Source organism: Apodemus sylvaticus, chromosome 11, assembly GCF_947179515.1.
Source record: "Apodemus sylvaticus chromosome 11, mApoSyl1.1, whole genome shotgun sequence".
NCBI lineage: Eukaryota > Metazoa > Chordata > Mammalia > Rodentia > Muridae > Apodemus > Apodemus sylvaticus.
Window position 1 is genome coordinate 84,477,549 of NC_067482.1, and position 19,387 is coordinate 84,496,935.

Here is a 19,387-nt window from a genome sequence, read left to right on the forward strand (position 1 = left end):
AGTCAGGGACAGCCTTTATACACTTTTTATTCATCTGTTTTACTTCACTAAAGCATGACGATGTAATAATGATTTCATGAAAAAGAAATTAATATCTGAATAGGAGTAAGATGGAATGGGATGTCAATGGGGCCTGGTCCAGGAAGTTGAAGGCAAAGTTAAAATGCATCAGGGTCAAGGAAAATGATACTAATCTCATTTTTTAAATGGAATCAGTGGAAGAATTTTATACTTTATGATAAAATGAACCTATGTGGAGGTAAAGGACATGGTTGTTCTGTTTTTCTACCTCTCTTTCCCTCTTTCACATATTCTCTCTCTCTCTCTCTCTCTCTCTCTCTCTCTCTCTCTCTCTCTCTCTCTCTTTCTCTCTCTCTCTCTCCAAATGTTCTCTAGCTTGTTGGGCTGACATATATACTGCTATGTACTGAGCTTTGGTGCAGGCAGGCTTAGACATGATGTGAACTCAGGGCCACCAAGACAAGGTGCTAGTGAACATGAGCACTGTCAGGCTGTGTGAGGTGGCAATATAGAAGTAGAAGTCCTTGGAAGTGAGAGAACTTGGAAACTTGAACAACTGTGGCAAAGAAAAATGAGGAGTGGATAGGACCTCAATTTGTCTCCTGGGTGACTGGGATAATGGGAACTCCACAAACTAATGATGGACTTTGTTTGGGAGGTCAAAACATGCAGTCTACGGGTGACAGGGTATGTGCAGAATATATTAAACTGTGTGAGGGTTGAGATCCAGGTGGTCTGAGGAGGTAGGTTTCAGAGAACACAGGGGAGAATTATAAGCAAACATACAAGAGGAGAATCGTCTATTTATTTGGAGGTTCTAGGTTGCCTTCTATTGCTATAATAAGGAGCATGAACAAAACAAATTTGGGGTGAAGAATAGGTTTATTTGGTTTAATACCTGTACATCAAATCCCATCACCGAGGAAAGCCAGGGCAGGAGATTACATAGGATCAATGGGGGAATGCTACTTACTGACACTCTCACTGGTTCATGCACAGCTAACTATCTTGGACATCCCAGACCTCTCACACAGTGGGCTGGGCCTTTCTCTATCAATTAGCAATCAGGCCAATCTGATCTAAGTAATTTCTCAATTAAGGTTTGCTCTTCTCAGGTGATTCTACTTTGTGTCAAGTTAACAAGAAAAACTAGTCAATTTACTGAATGTGCTGGTTCCACAAACCAAATCTAGAATTTCTGGAAGTTGATCTGGAAAGGCAAAATATAATAAGACAGAAATAAATACTAGGCCTTTGTGTTTGCTCAACTGGGAAAGGAGGAAATAGGACAAGATGTTAGTAAGTCAGGCTATCAATAATAGTTTTCAGTTTTATCCAGTAAGTCCAAAGGGTGTGTTCCTCAGCAAGATCACACAGTCCAGGTATGAGCTGGATACTCCATGCTCTGGCTGTCTGGTTAGGAGTTTTAGGAGTTGCCATGACCTTATTAGATTGGAGTTTTTATTGAAACCAGTCACCAGAAATGCTGTAAATGAGATTAGGGAAGGGCCTATGGAATCAAACATGACACTTCCCATTGCTTGTAGCATGTCCAGCTGTTTAGCAGCCAGAAGAGTAGGTGAGCTTCAACATCTAGAGTTTTTATTGAAATTTAGTTGATTGAATAAAGTCACTATTTGTGTAACTGAATTTTTGTCCAACCTTGTCTTCTCCCCAAAGATTGGAGTAGAACCAGTGCTCTCAATCTTTAATCATGTTTTATTTTGTTTTGAACTTCTCTCTTTGAACCAAGTTCTCCTTTCAAGCCATTATAGACCAAGACTGTTTCCTCTGATATATGATGATATTTTAGCTTCTGGAATATACTTGCTTCTTCATCTTTTCCCAAAGTGGTGTCTATGTATGGAGATGGGTGTGGTAGTTATGGCACTAGGATATTTATGACAATGGGCAACTAAACGAGAGACAAAGGAACATGGTGTCTGTGATGTGACACATGTGAAATACATAATGGTTATGTTTGACAAAGCAATCCAGACAAAGAGCCCAGAACATACCAGTTTAATGGCAAGAGCACGTTTGATCCTTTTCATTGATAATGGATTGGGGGTGGGCAGAGCTACCAAAAAACATCTCTTGAGTGTCTTGAAGATGAGTCACCAAAGGGAGAGGCCATGAAGCTCATGTCTCAATTTGTTGTTCACAGGAATAACCCTGTACAGCCACCCATATGGAGGGGCCTTACTCAATGAAGACAGGATGTAAGTGGATGGAGTGGCATGGGGAGTTCACATAAGAAAACATTTCATATGCCGAGGAGTGATTTTGATCCCGTTTCAACATTTTCCAGGAGAGATGCTGTCACAGATAGCTTTAAAAGGGGAAGTGCAAATGGCTGGGTGGAAAATGGGTGCAAATAGTATTCAGTCGTGGTTTTCATAAAAGAACGTGTTTTTCATAATAAAAATTGTTCCTGTAGCTTCTGGACAGTACACATTCCAGGAAGGATATTCATGTTAACAGCATAAACATGATACTCACCTAAGTAAACATGTAGGACCTCCATGAACATTTTTCATGCATGACATAACTCACAGTCCACAAGAAGTGGTGGAGGTGGGTGGCGTTGTTGCTGCAGTGAATTTGAGACCATATTTAAGTATTAGAAGTCAACACCTTGCTACTAAGTACATTGTTTCTGCCCTCATTCTCTCCCTTATCTCCATTCTGCTCCATATAGCTGACAATCATTTAGTTGATAAAAATAATAAAAGTATTATTTATATAACCCTCTGGCCTGCCAAGTAGAGACCACATATCTTGATGAGTATGCTCTCTTTAAATAAGCAATGACATTGCAAAGGTGAGCTGTCATTTGCTTTTTATCTTTATTGTTGGAGAGTTCTACCTCCAACAGTCTTTGACATGTGACATCAGTTCTGGGGCAGTGTAGCTGATGACTATTATAAAAGAAGGCATAATAGACAGAAAGCATGGCCTACCAGGTGCTGTGGGGTGACACCGTTCACTGTGTCAGGCAGCTAAAAGACTGCTTGTGTCCACCTGCTCCCAGAGCTAGACAAAATGGTCAATGGCAGTGCTTGAATCTACTATAGGTTCTCCAGCTCTACCTGTCAGAGAAACTGCATTGTATGGTGCTATGCGGCCATTTAGAAAGCGTTTGGTTTTCCCAACACCTAAGTCTGGACATGAGCCAGTGAAGGAAGCATGTTGAGTTCTGCTGCACAGCAAATGGGGTTTTAGTGTCAGAAAGGGCCCCAGGAGCTGGATGTTGTTCTGCAGAGGTTTACTGTTTAGCTGAGAGTCAGACTATATGAACAAGTGTAGGATGAGATAGGAAGATGCTGCGATACTCTACAGCTTCATATTTGTCTATTCTATTCTCTGTTGTGTGTTCTGTAAGCTCTGAACAATAACCCACATCTTCAAAGCACTTGAGGGGACTGAATGAAGGAGAGAATCCATACATTGTTGGCAATGTGCCTGGCCTTCCTTCTTGCCAAGTGTTAATAATAGAAGGAAGTTCTGGTTTCTTCTATGATATCTGATGAGCTGTTATATTATCCTCTGTCTACAGCCTGGAGAGCATCCGCCAGTGTGGTGTTGCCCTCTGCATTGTCCTGGGATTCTCCATCTTGTCAGCATCGATTGGTAGCTCTGTGGTGAGGGACAGAGTGACTGGAGCTAAAAGGTTGCAACATATAAGTGGCCTTGGACACAGGACATATTGGCTCATTAACTTCCTGTATGACATGGTAGGATTTGTGCATATGGCTCTTATATGAATATGGTGGTCGTAGGGCCTAAGTCACATGGGGGAGTCCACAGTGGAAACACTCATTCTGTTGGCTAAGAGCACCTACCAGTTTGCCTTTACCGGGTACCATCAGACATTCAGGATTGCTTTATGAGGGGAAGACTCAAGAATCATGGGCTATAGTGCTCTGGAATCTAGGATCCCAAGTTTCTTATTAGGGAAGAAATGAGAGAATAGCAGCTTTTACTATTCCCTTTCAATGGGCTAGAATGTGGAATGGTAAAACTTATTAGAAATGACCTCTCATCTATATTCCTAACCTCTGTCCTCACTGTTAGTACCTCTCTGTTGTGATAGTGGATATCAGAATTTCCTACAGTCTTAAAGTCATAAGAGTTTGTCTTCTGTTCTTTCCATGACAATTTCAAGTCCATGTAGAGTTGCTGCCTAGAGCTTAGGCCAGGTATTTTCAACGTATATACTCTGATTTAGATTTAGTACTCTTGCATAACCCCTACTCGTTCCATCACCACAGAGCAGAACTGGCATTTTTGTACAAAGGCAATATCTATGCATTCATGTCCTCATGGAGATGATGCATTCTATGATGTGGAAAATCCTATGTGAGCAGAAGGCTAGGTAGGCCTGATTCTCCCGGAGAGCCTCCCACTCCTCAGCTTCTGACCACCTGTGTTGTTTTCCATGGAACTGATGTGTTAGGAAGCTGGTCTTAAGCAATGTTTACTCCTTTTAATAGACTTAGAACTCCACTGATTGGTTTGCTTTTGTAGCTGTAATCTAGATGCTTTAAATCATATAGATTATCTGAGTCATACCAGAGAAACTTTAACATTCAGGAGTCTGCTGTGTGAGAGACTCCAAGTGCATCTTCATCCAGCAATGAAGATGACTCATAAATCTCATGACTGAGGAGTTCTGGTCTGCAGAGGGTTTATCTTTGTTAAGCCATGTCTTTTTATAGGGAGGCAGTGGGTCCTCCAGAATGATGCTTCTAGTTCAACAGAATCACACTTTATTACCTCCAACTCAGCTATGTCCCTAGTACCACAATCTTAGGGCTCTATGTACCCCAGCATTTTCCAGCTAGTGGTCTCAGGGAATGGGAAGTATGTGACAACAGTGAGTAGGAGCACAAAGAGTAACACACCATGACACTATAGACAAACCAAACCCTAAGGACCCTGAGATTTCCTCTCTTCTCTGTGCTTTAATATCTCCTTACCCTCTATTTTAAATGTGGCCCTTCTTCACTCTGTGATGGGTGGACTTGGGGCTTAAGAGCTGAAAGGACATTTGATATTTGGCTGACTCCTTTCCTTTACTTTTACTCAGTCATTTCAAGTTTATTCTGTTTGGTGACTTAATCAATGAGTATTGTTGGGGATCTGTTATGGGTTAGGGTATGTGCAAGATTGTTGGGGACTAAGTATCTGTATCTCCCAGCATTCAGTATTCAAACATTCTGTAGTATTATAGTACCAGGAAGTGGGATCCTTGGGGAAAATGACTAGATCAAGAGGATGTAGCTTTTATGAATAGATTAGTATCTATATAATGGGGATGTAAGAGAACTCTATTATCCTTTCTACCATGTGGCAAAATGATAGAAAATGCACCAGCTCTAAATTGAAAAGTAGTTGTTGAAAAGTTGAAAAGTAGACACTATATACTGTCTCTGATACCAGTAGTCCATCCTGGTCTTAGATTTCTCAACCACCAGAGCTGTGAGTAATAGATCCCTGTTGTTTGTAAGCCAACCAGCCTATGTTTTTGTTTCACCCACTCAATGGACTGAATGTTGGTCCTAATTATGTGATTAAGTTGGAGTAGATCTGTCTCCTAATAGAGCTCACAGTTGTATTGGAAGAAGCAGATGTCAAATACACCAGATATAACTGGTTCATGACTAAATCATTGTAAGACTGGAAGAAGATAATGGCATAAAGGTAAACTTTAATTCAGGAGGTTAGAGTAATAGATTAAATTTCAGCAGAGATTTAAAGAGCAAAAAGGACTCAGCCACATGGGTTAGTCGGAAGAAGTATTCTGTGGTCAGTGTTGGTTTCTGCGTTGATTTCTGTGGCTGCCGCTGCTGATCGGGCCCACACATGCGCACCCTGGGCGCCGGATGGAGGGCTGCGGTGGAACCGTGAACGGCAATGAGACACACTAGACCAGATAGCTCCACGTGGGCTTTATTTAAGAAGGGGAAGGGGTAGCTGGCGGGAAGGGAAGGGGGAAGAGAAAGAAAAAGAGGAGAGAGTGGAGGGAGTGGAGAGAGTGGAGGGAGTGGAGGCTGGCCATGACCACGTTGGGGGGGGGGGGGGGGGGAAGAGCCCCAGGGGCAGAGAGGTGAGAGTATGTGGGAGAGCGGAGAGCAAAGAGAGAGGAGGGGCAAGTAGCCCCTCTTAATAGTGGGCCAGATCTCTGGGGCGGGGTATACCTGGCCATTGCCAGGTAGGTGTGGGGTGGAGCTTAGACAAAACCCCAACAGTCAGCAACCCCACAGAAGCAGTAACTAAGTTTAGGACTGTCCAAGGAAGGCCTGGGAATGCTGTTTGCTGCCTGTGCTACAGAATCCTTGAAGGAAAAGCTGTAGGAAAGCAAAGCAGGGATAATCAACCCCATTCCCATATCATATGTATTTGTGGTGTGTGTGTGTGTGTGTGTGCGCGCGCGTGTGCGCGCGCTGTTTTTCCCTAAAGGACTATGGGTCCTGACACCAACACAGTCAGATTCTGAAGGTCTGGGTGTTTAGCACATGAAGTGTTTGGAGGAACACAACCAAGCCCATAACAATGACTCAGCACAATGAACTCTAAACATCTTTGAATATGCAAAGCAGGAGCTAGCTTTAAGTAGAAACGGAAAGGAACCTGCAGAGTAGGTAGAGCATGATTAAAGTTCCCATCTAATATGGCCTGTCTCCTTTGTTTTTCCAGCTCTTTTACTTGGTTTCCGTCTGCCTGTGTGTCGCCATGATAGGCGCCTTCCAGTTAACAGCTTTCACATTTCGGGAGAACTTGGCGGCCACAGCCCTCCTGCTAGCACTTTTCGGGTATGTGATGAGAAACACGGCTGCAGAATTATGGTTTGTTTTCTGAGAAGGAAAACCCTCAGGATGGCTTTGAACCTGCTGTCTGCTTCATGATTTTCTCTCTTCTCAAGCAATTATGTTACTCCTACCAGGGCTGCTGAGCCAACAAGCTTGAACAAGATGATGAATGCCCTGTGGAGGAGGGGAAGGTTGTCGCCATAGTAATGAAGATGGCATTGGACCTGCCTCAGAAAGGCCCTCAAGCTGTCTGACAAACGTGTGCAGTGGGAAATGGATTCTCTGTTATTCTCACTTTGACATTAATCGTGGGCTCAGATACATAATCCAGTTAGCTCAGAAACTGCATTTGTGGAGATTCTCTTGTGAAGCTATCTGGCATATTTTTTTTCCTCTCCTATAATATTAGTGGCTTGGAAGTATTTTGTGTTACTTCTATCACTTTTTTCCTCAGAGGAAAACTAGTAAAGGTGGACAAGTTATTGCAGAAATCCTTATTTATATACTCTGGATTCCCAAATGGTACCTGCCTAGTAGAAAAAAATAAATTAATGTACTAAGTTTCTTTTAAATACCCCTTTGCCCCCCCCCCATTTAAGCCAAAGGCTCTAACTAAAGTGAAATTTACATATTTTGCTATCATTCCAGTGATTCAGAATTACTCACAGTACCTAACTAGGGGTCAGTGTTTTGCCTAAACAATTGTGTGCCTGTTGTCAGATGAATGGATAGACAGATATGAATCAATGTATGGGAAAGTATTGAATGGCACAAGACAAGCAGTTCTTGCAGGAATATTGATATGCTACTTACCCTGTGTTTTTGCTAATATGAATTCCCACATAAATGGCTTCTTTCCTGTAAAATGTCAATTTTGTTGCTAAAAGTTAAATGAGCTAATCGTTGTAAACATCAGGGAGAACTGACAGAGTCATTACATTAATTTTAGCCATTACTGTTATTCATAGAATTATCTTTTCCTTTTGAGATCGTCATGTGCTGACTAAAAGAATGGTTATGGAACATGATGTTATACTCAATTTAAAAGTTATGAGCTCATATATAAAGGGCTGTATGTTTGTACCCTGATCTTATTATCTTATTTCAACTTATTAATCTCATTTACTTGGAAAGTGTTGTTGCATTTCATTGTAGCATGGGTAAAATAGGCCTTGCTATAAAATTATGTTTGAATTTTAGAGGGCCAGACTTCAAAAATGATGACAAAATTTGGATGAAGTTAAATGGTTCAAAACTTAATCTTATGAAATATGTTTTTAGAAAATGTTTAACTTAATTACATTATGCTAGAAAATTCTATGTTCACAACTAAACATTTTGGGTGATTTCTGGAGAGCCATATGTCTACAGCTGCATAGTCACAATTTTCCAAGGGTGATAGATTTCCTTGTTATTCTATTGCTGTGAATAGACAGCAGTATCAGGGCAAATTATAAACTAAAGCTATTTCAGGCATGGCAGTACATGCCCTTTATCCCAGCACTTGGGAGATGGAGGCAGGGGTATCTTCTCTTTGAGTTTGAGACTAGCTTGGTTTACATATTGAGTTTCAGGACAGCCATGGATATGTAGAGAGACTCTGTCTCAAAAATGAATGAATGAAAAAATGAATAAATAAAAAACAAAATGTAAAGATAAAAATAAACGGTTTAATTGGGGGCATATTTACAGATTTAGAGGGTTAGTTCATTATCATCATGGCAGGGAGTGTGGCAACAGACAGGTAAGCATAGTGCTGGAGTGGTGGCCGAGAGTACACATCTGATTAGCAAGTTTCAGGTAGAGTGAGAGTAAGAGTGTGTGTGTGTGTGTGTGTGTGAGAGAGAGAGAGAGAGAGAGAGAGAGAGAGAGAGAGGTAGACTCTTGAATCCTAGCTTCAAAACCTATCTCAAGTGACACATGACACAGCTCCTCCAACAAGGCCACATCTAACTCAACAAGGTGATACTTCCCATTCTCTCTTCAACAGTTTTACTAACTGGAACCAAGCATTCAAACCTATGTGCCTACCAAAGACCAGCCTTGGCTTGGTGATAGGTTCGGAGGAAGGAGTGTTTGGGAGCAGTGAAAAGAATGACCCAATGTCAAATCATGTATCCAAGCAGATGGCCCCTGTTCTTCTTGAGATAGCTTTCCAGATAGCCCTCTACTTGAGACAGCTTTCTCTTGCTTGAAAAATTCTAAAATTTCTCTGGGTAGCTCATCTCTTGCAGGCTAAACCCCAGTCTTTTATTAACATATGAATTCAATCATTCACTCCCGGTTCCCTTTTGATTAGCTCAGGAATCATCATCCCATGACCACCTTAGGCCCTTGATTCTTAGAAGATAGCAATTACACATTAAAAAAAAAAAAAAAAAAAAGAGCAAATGCATTCAGAGATCTGACTCTTTGTAAGCCTAAAAAATAAACTTAGCTGGGTGGAGTACTGTTCTGAAATTACCATTCTGATCATGCCTAGACCTAAATTAACTCTGTCCCTGGATGACCTAGAACTCAGAAATCTACCTCCTTATGTATCTGCCTGCCTTTTTATCTATCTGATAAGCTGGCTCATAGTACAGTATTCTGAAAAGAGAAAGAGCCAAGAGATGTCAATTGTGACATAATGAGTCAAAAGACTCAAAAGGTTCTTATTTCATCACTGGTATAGAGCTACAGATGTAAATTTGAAACCTGTGATTCCTACTGTAAGAACCTTAGTCTTAGCAGTTAGTTTCAGGTTCCAGGCTGTCTCTGGGTGAGAGAAATAGAGTGACTCCTCTTCCTCCTCCTCCTCCTCTTCCTTGTCCTCCCCTTCCTCTTCCTCCACCCCACTTCTCTCTTCTTTCTAGTCCTCATTTCCCTCTTTCTACTCCTCCTCTTCCTCTTCCCAGAACCTATGGGTATCATGAACCCAATGCAAATTAAGAAACCAACTCCCAGGAAATGCAGAATCCCAAGGACACTTTCAGACTTGAAATAAATCTATTGAATAACTGATCTCTGAGGATAATTTATCCTTCTGATAAAGGAATCAAGTCTTTTGAAAGTCAGAAGACAAATGCTCATACTAATTTGATTTTCTTCCAAGGAAAATGGGTATTTAAACTCTGACAGACTAGGCAGCGGGTTAGCATCAAAAAGAGAAAGTATACTAGAAGTTGTTGACCTGGTTGGAGGATGAGCTCTGGGGCAGCCTGAGCTGCATAAAGAGGCCCTTTCAGATGAGAGGAGAGAGGGGATGGAAGTGAGACAGAGGGGTAAAGAGTAGGCAAACACAGAGATAGACAGACAGACAGATAGATAGATAGATAGATAGATAGATAGATAGATAGATAGATAAAGACAGAGAGAAAGAGAGAGAGAAGAGATAGCAGAGACAGAGATAGACACAAAGAAACAGAGAAACAGAGACAAAGACAGCAAGATAGAGACAGAAACAGAGAGACAGAGGCAGACAAGGACAGAGACAGAGAGCCAGGGAGGGATAGAGAAGGATAGAGAGATAGAGACACAGAGTAGAGAGACAGATAGAAACAGAAATGAGAAGCAGATATACAAGGGTTGTAGAAGACACATACATAGAGACAGAAATAGAGACAGACACAGAGAAGAGGGAACAAGTAATGTTTATCATAAAAGTAAATACCTTTAATATTAAGACTCAGAACTTTAGAACACGGAGGCAGAAAGACCAGGATGAGACCATATATTATGACTTTTTCTCAAATATCCCAGCAAATTAAAACATAACAAGAAAGTGACACTAAATATATCTGCAATAAAAGACAGACTGCTTATATTAAAAATGTAAAGCTAAGATCATATTTGGTGCATATTTAGTGCTAAAGAATTGTGACAATAAGAGCATGGACTCCTATTTGTCTCCCAGGGAAATTCACACAGCAGAAGGAAGGGGCAGTTGTCAGAAGGAGAAACAGTATGTTCTCATACATTCCAAAATACCTGCAAACAGTATTCTGACCTCCAGTGAATTATACAATCATTAAGCTGATGAGTTGTATTTTAATAAAAGAGAATAGAATGGTAAAAGCCACAGTAGGTTTCATATAAAGTAAATTATGCTCTATAAGTCAATTTAAAATTTCCCTTAACATTTAGAAAAGGCTGGGTTGGGGGCTGGTTCTGCCAGTATGTTAATTTCAACCAAGTGTTTGAAAGGAAAATAATAAAAATGCAGCTTAAAAAAAACCATGGAATCATCGCTGGTGGAAAATCTGCTCAAAGGTTCATTAATGCAGGAAAGGAAATCTCCAGGGGTGTCATTTAAGACTATGTCTTTGTCTCTGAGTCTTTTTTCATAAGACAATGCTTTGATCCGCTTGTCAAATACTTGAAGGACATAACCCAGTATGAAGACCTTATATAAAGATTCTATGCATTCCCCAGTGGAGTAGAGACCCTGGGTCATGTGGTAATTAATTGCTCAAGTATAGCTCAGGGTGTCCAGGTTGACAGTAGGAGGGGAATGCATTGTGAATCCACAGTATGAACATGGAGATGCTAATCAAAGCGGATGATGGTCTGCTTTGCCAGCCAGCCCCATCAGATAGTTCCTCAGGTGCTCCACGTGCTCCCCCTGGTTCCTCTAGCTCCCACATTTTCAAGTTTAGCACAGAGAGAGAGAGAGACAGACAGAGAGAGAGAGACAGAGAGAGACAGAGACAGAGAGACACAGAGAGAGACAGACAGAGAGAGTGAGACAGAAAGACAGAGAGACAGAGACAGAGAGAGACAGAGAGAGACAGAGAGACAGAGAGAGACAGAGAGCACTGCCAGTATGCCATACTTACAAAGAACAAAAAAAGGCTAGGTCTCCTGTTATTCTGCTTTAAGTATACTAGGATCACAATCTTAGCCTATTAATAATACATATGTATAAAATAAAAATAATTTGTCTTAGTTTCTGAAATTTGATGAATCAATAGTTTTAACACAACATACACACACATACACACACACGTTGCTTACTCTAAGAGTGAATTTGATAGAAATTAAAAACAGGCCTAACATTTTACATGAAAGCTATTACTATTGCTGGTATGTGTTCCAGTTATAGGAATAGTTTGTCTCCTCCTCCTCATTCTCTGCCTTGCTCTTCTTAGACTTGGCTGTCCTTGACCTGTCTATCCTCCTGCCTTATAGCCTGAGTTCTGGAATTATAGGTGTGTGTCACCATGCCTGTTTCCCAGTTGTTGAAGGCAACCTTATGTAATGAAGGATAACAGCTGAGCTCTGCCCTTGAAAGGACAGTAGGAAGTATGTGTCGGGTTAGGGATGGGATTTGGTTCTTCCTGATAATACTTTATTCCAGACAGGACTAGTCATAATAAAGAGCAGTAGTCGGTTATGGCTCACCTCTTCAGCAGTTATTTTCATTTTACTTAACTATTTTATGTAATGAACATTTTAGAAAAAAATGCTTTGAAGCACTTTGTCTCCAACATATTCTTCAGTCATTATGAACCAGAGTGCTACTGAGTGAAGTTCCTCAGATATTATATGGCTTTGTATATCATACCTCACACATTTTCTCATGTACAAGAATCTATCTTTTAATACATGGGCATTCTCTAACAGATTATTGATGACCAAATGCTAGCTCAAGGATCTAAAATCTGCCACATGGTTTTGGAGTCTTAGAATTTTCAGAACAAGTTAATGAGTTAGGGAATGTTCAGGCATTTAAAAGGTACTAGAATATCTCAGGCTAAACAGTTCCCACAGGAAGTATTGTTTGGGTGTGGAGGGAACACGTTTGGGCTCAGAATAGATGAGTCTTTTCTAAAAGTCTATGATTTTGAATAGGTGTCATCTCTGCCTATGCTTGGAAATGTTATTCCAAGTACAAGGATCCTTCCATGAGGTACATTAAGTTTACTGCATTTTACTTTCACAAAAGAAAGCTGAGGGAACTTGGCCTTGGATGGAAAGCTGGTTCTAGGAGGTAAAATGGGAGAGATGGAAGCAGAGGTTTGGCTGTGGGGGTGTTGGAGTAGCTTCTTGGATCTTGTGATCATTGACAAGGCTCAATATTTGTCAGTGATCCTTGCTACCGAGCCCTGGGCCCACTCAGATGCAGCTCCATGGCCAGTTTTACCCACAGACCTGCAGCAGATTAATCAAGGTGTCAACCTTATTATGGATACTCTGCCTAAGAGTTACAGATGCTAATGTCATCTTCCAAGTGGTTGGGGGCATGGGAGGGGTATAGGGGACACAGTAGAAGTGACAGCACTAGAATGAATGAGACTCTAGAAATGAAAGTGTTCAGTGCGTATGTTTATGTTCTTTGTAAGAAAGAGCTCTGACTATTGTTATATTATTGGGATCTTTCAATTCCCACTATAATCAGTGGGCATCATTCCTGCAATAGGCTTGAGAGTGGCATACTGAGAGAAGCGGACAAATTCCAGTGGAAATCCCAGACCTCATGATATTTTGCTTTTATATTGCAGGGTCTTTGGAGGCCCCAGAAAGTTCCTTTTTTGGCACACACACACACACACATATATATATATATCACAAATTAAGGAAAACTCACCATTCTAATATAAGTGCCCCTGTACTTCAGTGTAATTTCATTTACAAAGAAATGTTTCAGGAAAGTCAAAATAATTTTCCTTCTGTTTTTTAGATATGCTATGATTCCATGGATGTATCTGCTATCCAGAATCTTTTCCAGTTCAGATGTGGCCTTCATCTCCTACATCTCCTTGAACTTCATCTTTGGCTTGTGTACCATGTTGATGACCACCATGCCCCGGCTCTTGGCCATCATTTCCAAAGCTCAGGTGATTCAGTGCCAGGGGCCCATATCCAAAGATGGAAGAGACAGGAAAGTGTGGATGCCCACTACTTAACTCTCTTACCACTGTGACAAAAAAGCTGATTCACACAATCTAAAGGAAGAAGGATTTATTTTGGCTCACAGTTAAGAGGACTTTCACTTTTAATTAGGGCCTGGTAAGACCATCATGTGTAGGAGGAAGATTCAGCTCCTGGTGCCTGCAAGGAAGAGCTAGGGACTAGGTACCCTCTTCTGAGGTTTGCTGTCAGTGTTCTCCTCTCTCCACTCAGAGTCTTCATGCTCAAGTTTACAGAATCCTTGAAAATAGTGCCACCATCTGGGAACCAAGCCTTTAGGGAGAGTGATTGCAAAATTTTCTGTGATGTTTTAACGGACACTGTATGAGTCAGCGTAGGCCTACTTAGGGATTCACTGTTTTGTTCCCAAAGTCCTTCTCAAGGATCCTCAGATGCTGACTTATTGGAGGCCGAGGAAAGACCACAATGAAGTATGTCTTGCCAAAGTGACACTGTATCTTGGCTTTAAATATTAAGTAAGCTGGGCCAGTCTTGTCAATACTCACACGGTGGTATGCCTTTAGAATCCTGTCTGGAATTCCTTTGTCTTCTCTGGGATGTATGTAACTTAATACTGTGTCTTTCCATTTATTAGAGGAAAAACAATGCCCTGGGCATGGGCTGTTCAACAGGAAGTGGTTTCCCTGTGAGGGAAATGCCTAGCAGGCATAGGGTTGAGCTGAAATCCCTTCTGTAGATACATCCTATTTATTCCCTCTACCCTGGCTCCATAGTGAGACTGTCTTCCCTCTTGGCTTCTGCTTTAAAGCATCTGCCAGTCACTCATCATGGCCAGTGTAATTTGTGAAAAAGGCTTCAGTCTCTGCCTTCTCCTTAGCTCTCACAAGCCCTTTAAGTCCTTTCTATTTCTGATTTTTATTCTCACCTCTGGGCACATAAATCTCTTTATATTCTCACGCTCTCTTAGGGCTCAGTAGTTCTCAGATGTCTGAGCCACAGTCTGACTTTTTAACTTGGGAGACATATAGTGCTCCCAGTCGACAGATATGCTGATATTCCCATTTCCAGTGAAAGAGGGACTGAGGCCTGTCCTATTGGGACAGTTATCACTCCTTATGGCTGGTCTCCAGACTTGATATACTCTTGAATGATGGCCAATATTATCTCTTATTATTGTGCTTCATGTTTGTGTAGAAGCAATGAAGTATGTAAATATCAATTTTGCAATCAATGAGGGCAATGATCTATTTCAGTGATTTTTTTTTTTTTTACAGATTGAGTTTGACACTAATCTGTATTAATATTCTGAGCCTTTAAATAGACAGCTTGCGGAACAATTGAGTGGCTTTAACTTGAGAATATTGAAATCAGCAGAAGAGACATAGAGGCCCTGCTCCACCCCATTGATTTCTAATGTGACATGGTTTATTGAAGGCGCTGTAAACTGTGGTGAGGAGGAAAGCAGATTCAATAGATACAGCTGGGAGAAACCAAAAGCCAGGTCAGCTCTGTGAGAGCTAGATAACAGAAGGGAAAGCTAACTCCAAAAGGATGGGGAAGGTGAAACCTTGGAACTAAAGAGGAAGTTGGCCAGGAATGCTTTCATCCACAGAAGTCTAATCTCATGCTGGATGAAAAGGCAGTGTTATCTGCAATGATAAACAGCACTGCTGACCTTAAAGAATCAACAGGCAATGGTGTTTCCTGGAAGAAAATTATTCGAGTCACTCAGCATTTAGGAATGGAGAACATTTGACTGGATTTGCTTTGATCTTTCTCTTTCCCTTGATCCTCATCTTGAGACTGTTTGCTAAAGCCATTTAACAATTTTTAAATATTCATCACTAATAGATATCATGTTCTCTGTCATGTAAGAAAGTACTATGAACTTGTAAAATCAATGAAAGGTATCCAGAATGGCAACTGGGCTCTCAGGTCATAAGCTAGTATAGCCAGTATAACTGTATATACAGACTGTAGTGCCAATATGATTCTTTTCTTGTTGCCAACAAACTGTTAAAGAATGATGTGTCTTGGGTTGGGAGGCAAGGCCAGGCATGTGTCTCTCTTCCACAGATGAAAATTTCTGCTTCAACCATGAAAATGTTGGAGGGTTTATGATTATACTTTTTATTTGCCTATGTATTAATTAATATGCCTCAGTCACCACTCTTCTCAAACCAAACAATTGATTTGTTCCATTTATATTTTTCTTAATTCGGAATTCACATATTACATAATCTTTGTTAATACTTGTGTAAAAGTTACTTCGGCTTCCTTAAAGTGAGTTATAGAAACATTGATGTCACCATATCATGTCATTAACATTCATATCAGTCCCCACATTCAAAGCATTCTATCTCAAACTATCACCAGTAACAGAAATCCTTTCAGGTGGTATGTTAATTGCCATAGTCGGAGATCAATATGGGTTTAGATGTATTTTTTTCCTGAGAGTTTTATTACAGATTCATATTCAGTTGCCATTTTTTGTATTGACACAGTAAAAAGTAACACATGCCCAGTGGGTGGGCCTTCCTGTTTGCCTATGGACAGTAATTTCATTGTAGAGATTCTTCCTCTGTCTTCATCTTTTCAAAACTACCTTCAAAAGGCCTGGCTTTTCAAGCCACCATATTGGGGATAAAAATTCAACATATATCTTGGGAGTGGTATAGATATTTCATCTGTAACATTCTGCCCCTGGGCTCTCAAGGTTCATTGCTTTCTCAGGTAGCAATTACAAACTCATCTGTCACAGTAGCTCCAAAATATTTTACTTATTGTGGCCCCAATTCTAAAGCATCTATAAATTTCAACAGATTCAGATGTGAGACACAAAATTATATTCCATCCTAACTTCTCTCTAGCTGTGGCTGGTACAATCAAATATATGGACAGGCATAGGACACACCTTCTCATTTCAAAGGGGAGAAGAGGAGGAGAGGGACAATGGACTCAATCAAGCAAAACCTTGTGTGTAGTAAAAAATGTGTGTAGTAAGATACACATATTATATGATCTCAGCAGTAATCCTATCTGGCTCCATGGCTATCTGAGAGTGTCTCTGAGTAACTAGGATGGAGAATTCTAGACCTGCAGTCCTGATCAAAGACAACAGCAGCATAACTTATTATTAGTATATGTTATAAAAGAGGAATAGCTTTTAATTTCATCCCTTTTTCTCCCTTTCACTGTGCAGAATTTGCAGAAAATCTACGATGTCCTCAAATGGGTATTTACTATTTTTCCTCAATTCTGCCTGGGTCAAGGGCTCATAGAACTCTGTTATAATCAGATCAAGTATGATCTGACTCACAACTTTGGCATTGATTCTTATGTGAGTCCCTTTGAGATGAATTTCTTGGGCTGGATCTTCGTGGAGTTGACCTTGCAGGGCACATTTCTGCTCCTCTTGAGGATTCTGTTTCATGGAGACCTTCTAAGATGGTCTAGGTATGTACTGAAGGGTTCATGCTTACTGTCTCTGACTCTTGAGTAAAGAGTGAAGGAAAAGTCTACCTCGAGTTTGCAAGATAAACAAATGTGCCTGCTTGACATTATGATGAATTGTTCTAAAAAGTTAAAGATTTATGTTTCCTTTTTCTAGTGGGTTAGTATGAGTCACCAACGAAATGGAAAAAAATTTCAAAAGATAAGGTGCCAACCTTTAAAATAATCCTTTCAGTTATTCAGGTGTCTCAATTTGTTTTCTACTTTAAATCTGCTCATTTTTTTCTGTGACTTTGTAACACTAAAGGTGAATTTGTTGATACCATAAAGTAATTCATTTTTATAACTAAATAGCATTAATTCTTAGAGTCAGGAAAGTGTAGGACTTTAGTGCAAACACCATAAGTCTTTGCCAAGTGCAGTCTTTTTTTCTTTGTCAAGTGACGATGCTGAGAACTGTGCGGTGTATGTAGATATATAAATGCCCTTGGATGATTGCAAACACACACACACACACACACACACACACACACACACGTTATTTAAAGTAGCTTTGCAAAGATTCTAAAACTTTGTCAGATAAAGTTCAATGGTTAAGAGCACACCTGCTCTTCCAGTAGACCTTGGTTTGATTCCCACCACCCACACAGTGGATCCCAATTATCTATAACTCTAGTTCTCGAAGATCCGATACACTCTTCTGGCCTTTCTTCAGCACACTAGGCACATACATGAGGTACAAACATACATGCACACAAAACACCCACTCACATAAAATGAATAAATGAATGTTTAAAAATGCATTTGAAATCTACAAGGAATTGTGTTTTCGTGTGCAGGGTCTACACGACTGCTTTCCCCCAAGTCTACCACTTAATATACCAATCCTCCCTATGTCTATGGTTCTCTGAGTTCTGCTTCAGACAGAGATTCTTCCCCACCCTCACCTCTCAAATTATTCCTTTATGCTTTCCTAAGACAGTCTCTCAAAGCAGTGATTCTTTATGGAAAATCTATTACTACATTGTTACTAAAGAATCTGTTGCAGATATAAAGCTCAATTCTTAATATATTTCAGTCATCCCTTTATATATTTTTTTCCTTTTCAGTCATTTCTTTTCTTTTTTTTTTTTTTTAACAAAATACACTGAGGCTGCTAAGGTAGAGAGCCGTTTTTTAATACAAATCCCAAAACTCTTCTGACTTTGGCCATGATCATTCTGGAATTTGTAGATTTCCCAGAGCTGACTGACTCTGGACTAGAATTCTGGGCACCTTTTAAGTGTAATTGCTTCTCTGATAATCCTTAATACTTCAGTCTGTTTAAAACACTCAATGGAGAATCCCTTTGGCAGCTTCCCGGCTTCTCAGACCTTCAACAGTATCAGAGGAATATTCTTCAATGAATAAAGTTTTTGCATTACTTTAGAGGATATTAATCAGGCTCTGCTTTAGAACAATGCCTTTGATATCCACAGCAAATAGTCATTTGAGTTATGTTATATTGATGCAAAGGGCAAAGATCAGAAGACATCATCTACCTTTCTGCTCCCTTATGACTTGCTGTCACAGGGATTGTGCTCCAATTAATTTATTATTGAAATCTAAATAGAACCCACTCAATAATCAGTGCTGAATACAAAGAGCCAAGGTTTTTTAGAAAGTCCATCATAGGGAAAATGATAGCAGTCCTAGCTAAAAGTTAGAGAATGGGAAGAGCCTGTCATGGAAGAGTTCTCATGGGAACCAGATAGCCTATTCTTTTCACCTGAAATCTGTTACCAGCATATGTCTGGGAACTAGTGTGACACCCACTTCACTGGACTCCTTGAATTGGCTTCCACCTGCATTTCCTGCTAACTTAAGATGACAGCTCCCCATTTGCACAGAGCTCTGACCTGACAACAACCCACAAAGATGTTTGTGTGTGGTAGGTGTGATGGAGTGGGGGTTGCCTCTTTTCACTGCAGTCTGGAACTTGGCTTACAGAATCTCTGATTCCATAAGCTGGCTGAGTTAGAACAACCATATGGTCTAGATACCTGCTGTGATGAATTATGAGGACAACCCTACTATGTCTACTGCACACCTGGATTTTTCTTCTGTTGCACTGTATTGGTGGATGGCTAGGCAAAGGTGGAAGAATTAAGAACTTGGTTTGTTTGGATGTTATCCAACGAGTTTCACTTGTTCTCCACCCATCAGAATGAGGAGAAGAATGTGGTACCCAATTTTTCTCTGAAGTC

At 40.4% G+C, this 19,387-nt stretch overlaps 1 protein-coding gene across 1 annotated transcript in view; it reads left to right on the plus strand.

Moving 5' to 3' along the window:
* The window catches only part of Abca13 (ATP binding cassette subfamily A member 13), a 450,643-nt gene that overhangs the window by 316,419 nt on the left and 114,837 nt on the right, over window positions 1–19,387 (plus strand). The window contains exons 44-48 of the mRNA XM_052199718.1: window positions 2,189–2,243; window positions 3,581–3,758; window positions 6,724–6,839; window positions 13,498–13,654; window positions 16,891–17,144. Coding sequence (XP_052055678.1) covers window positions 2,189–2,243; window positions 3,581–3,758; window positions 6,724–6,839; window positions 13,498–13,654; window positions 16,891–17,144 — 760 coding nt within the window. The remainder of the gene's footprint in view (window positions 1–2,188; window positions 2,244–3,580; window positions 3,759–6,723; window positions 6,840–13,497; window positions 13,655–16,890; window positions 17,145–19,387) is intronic.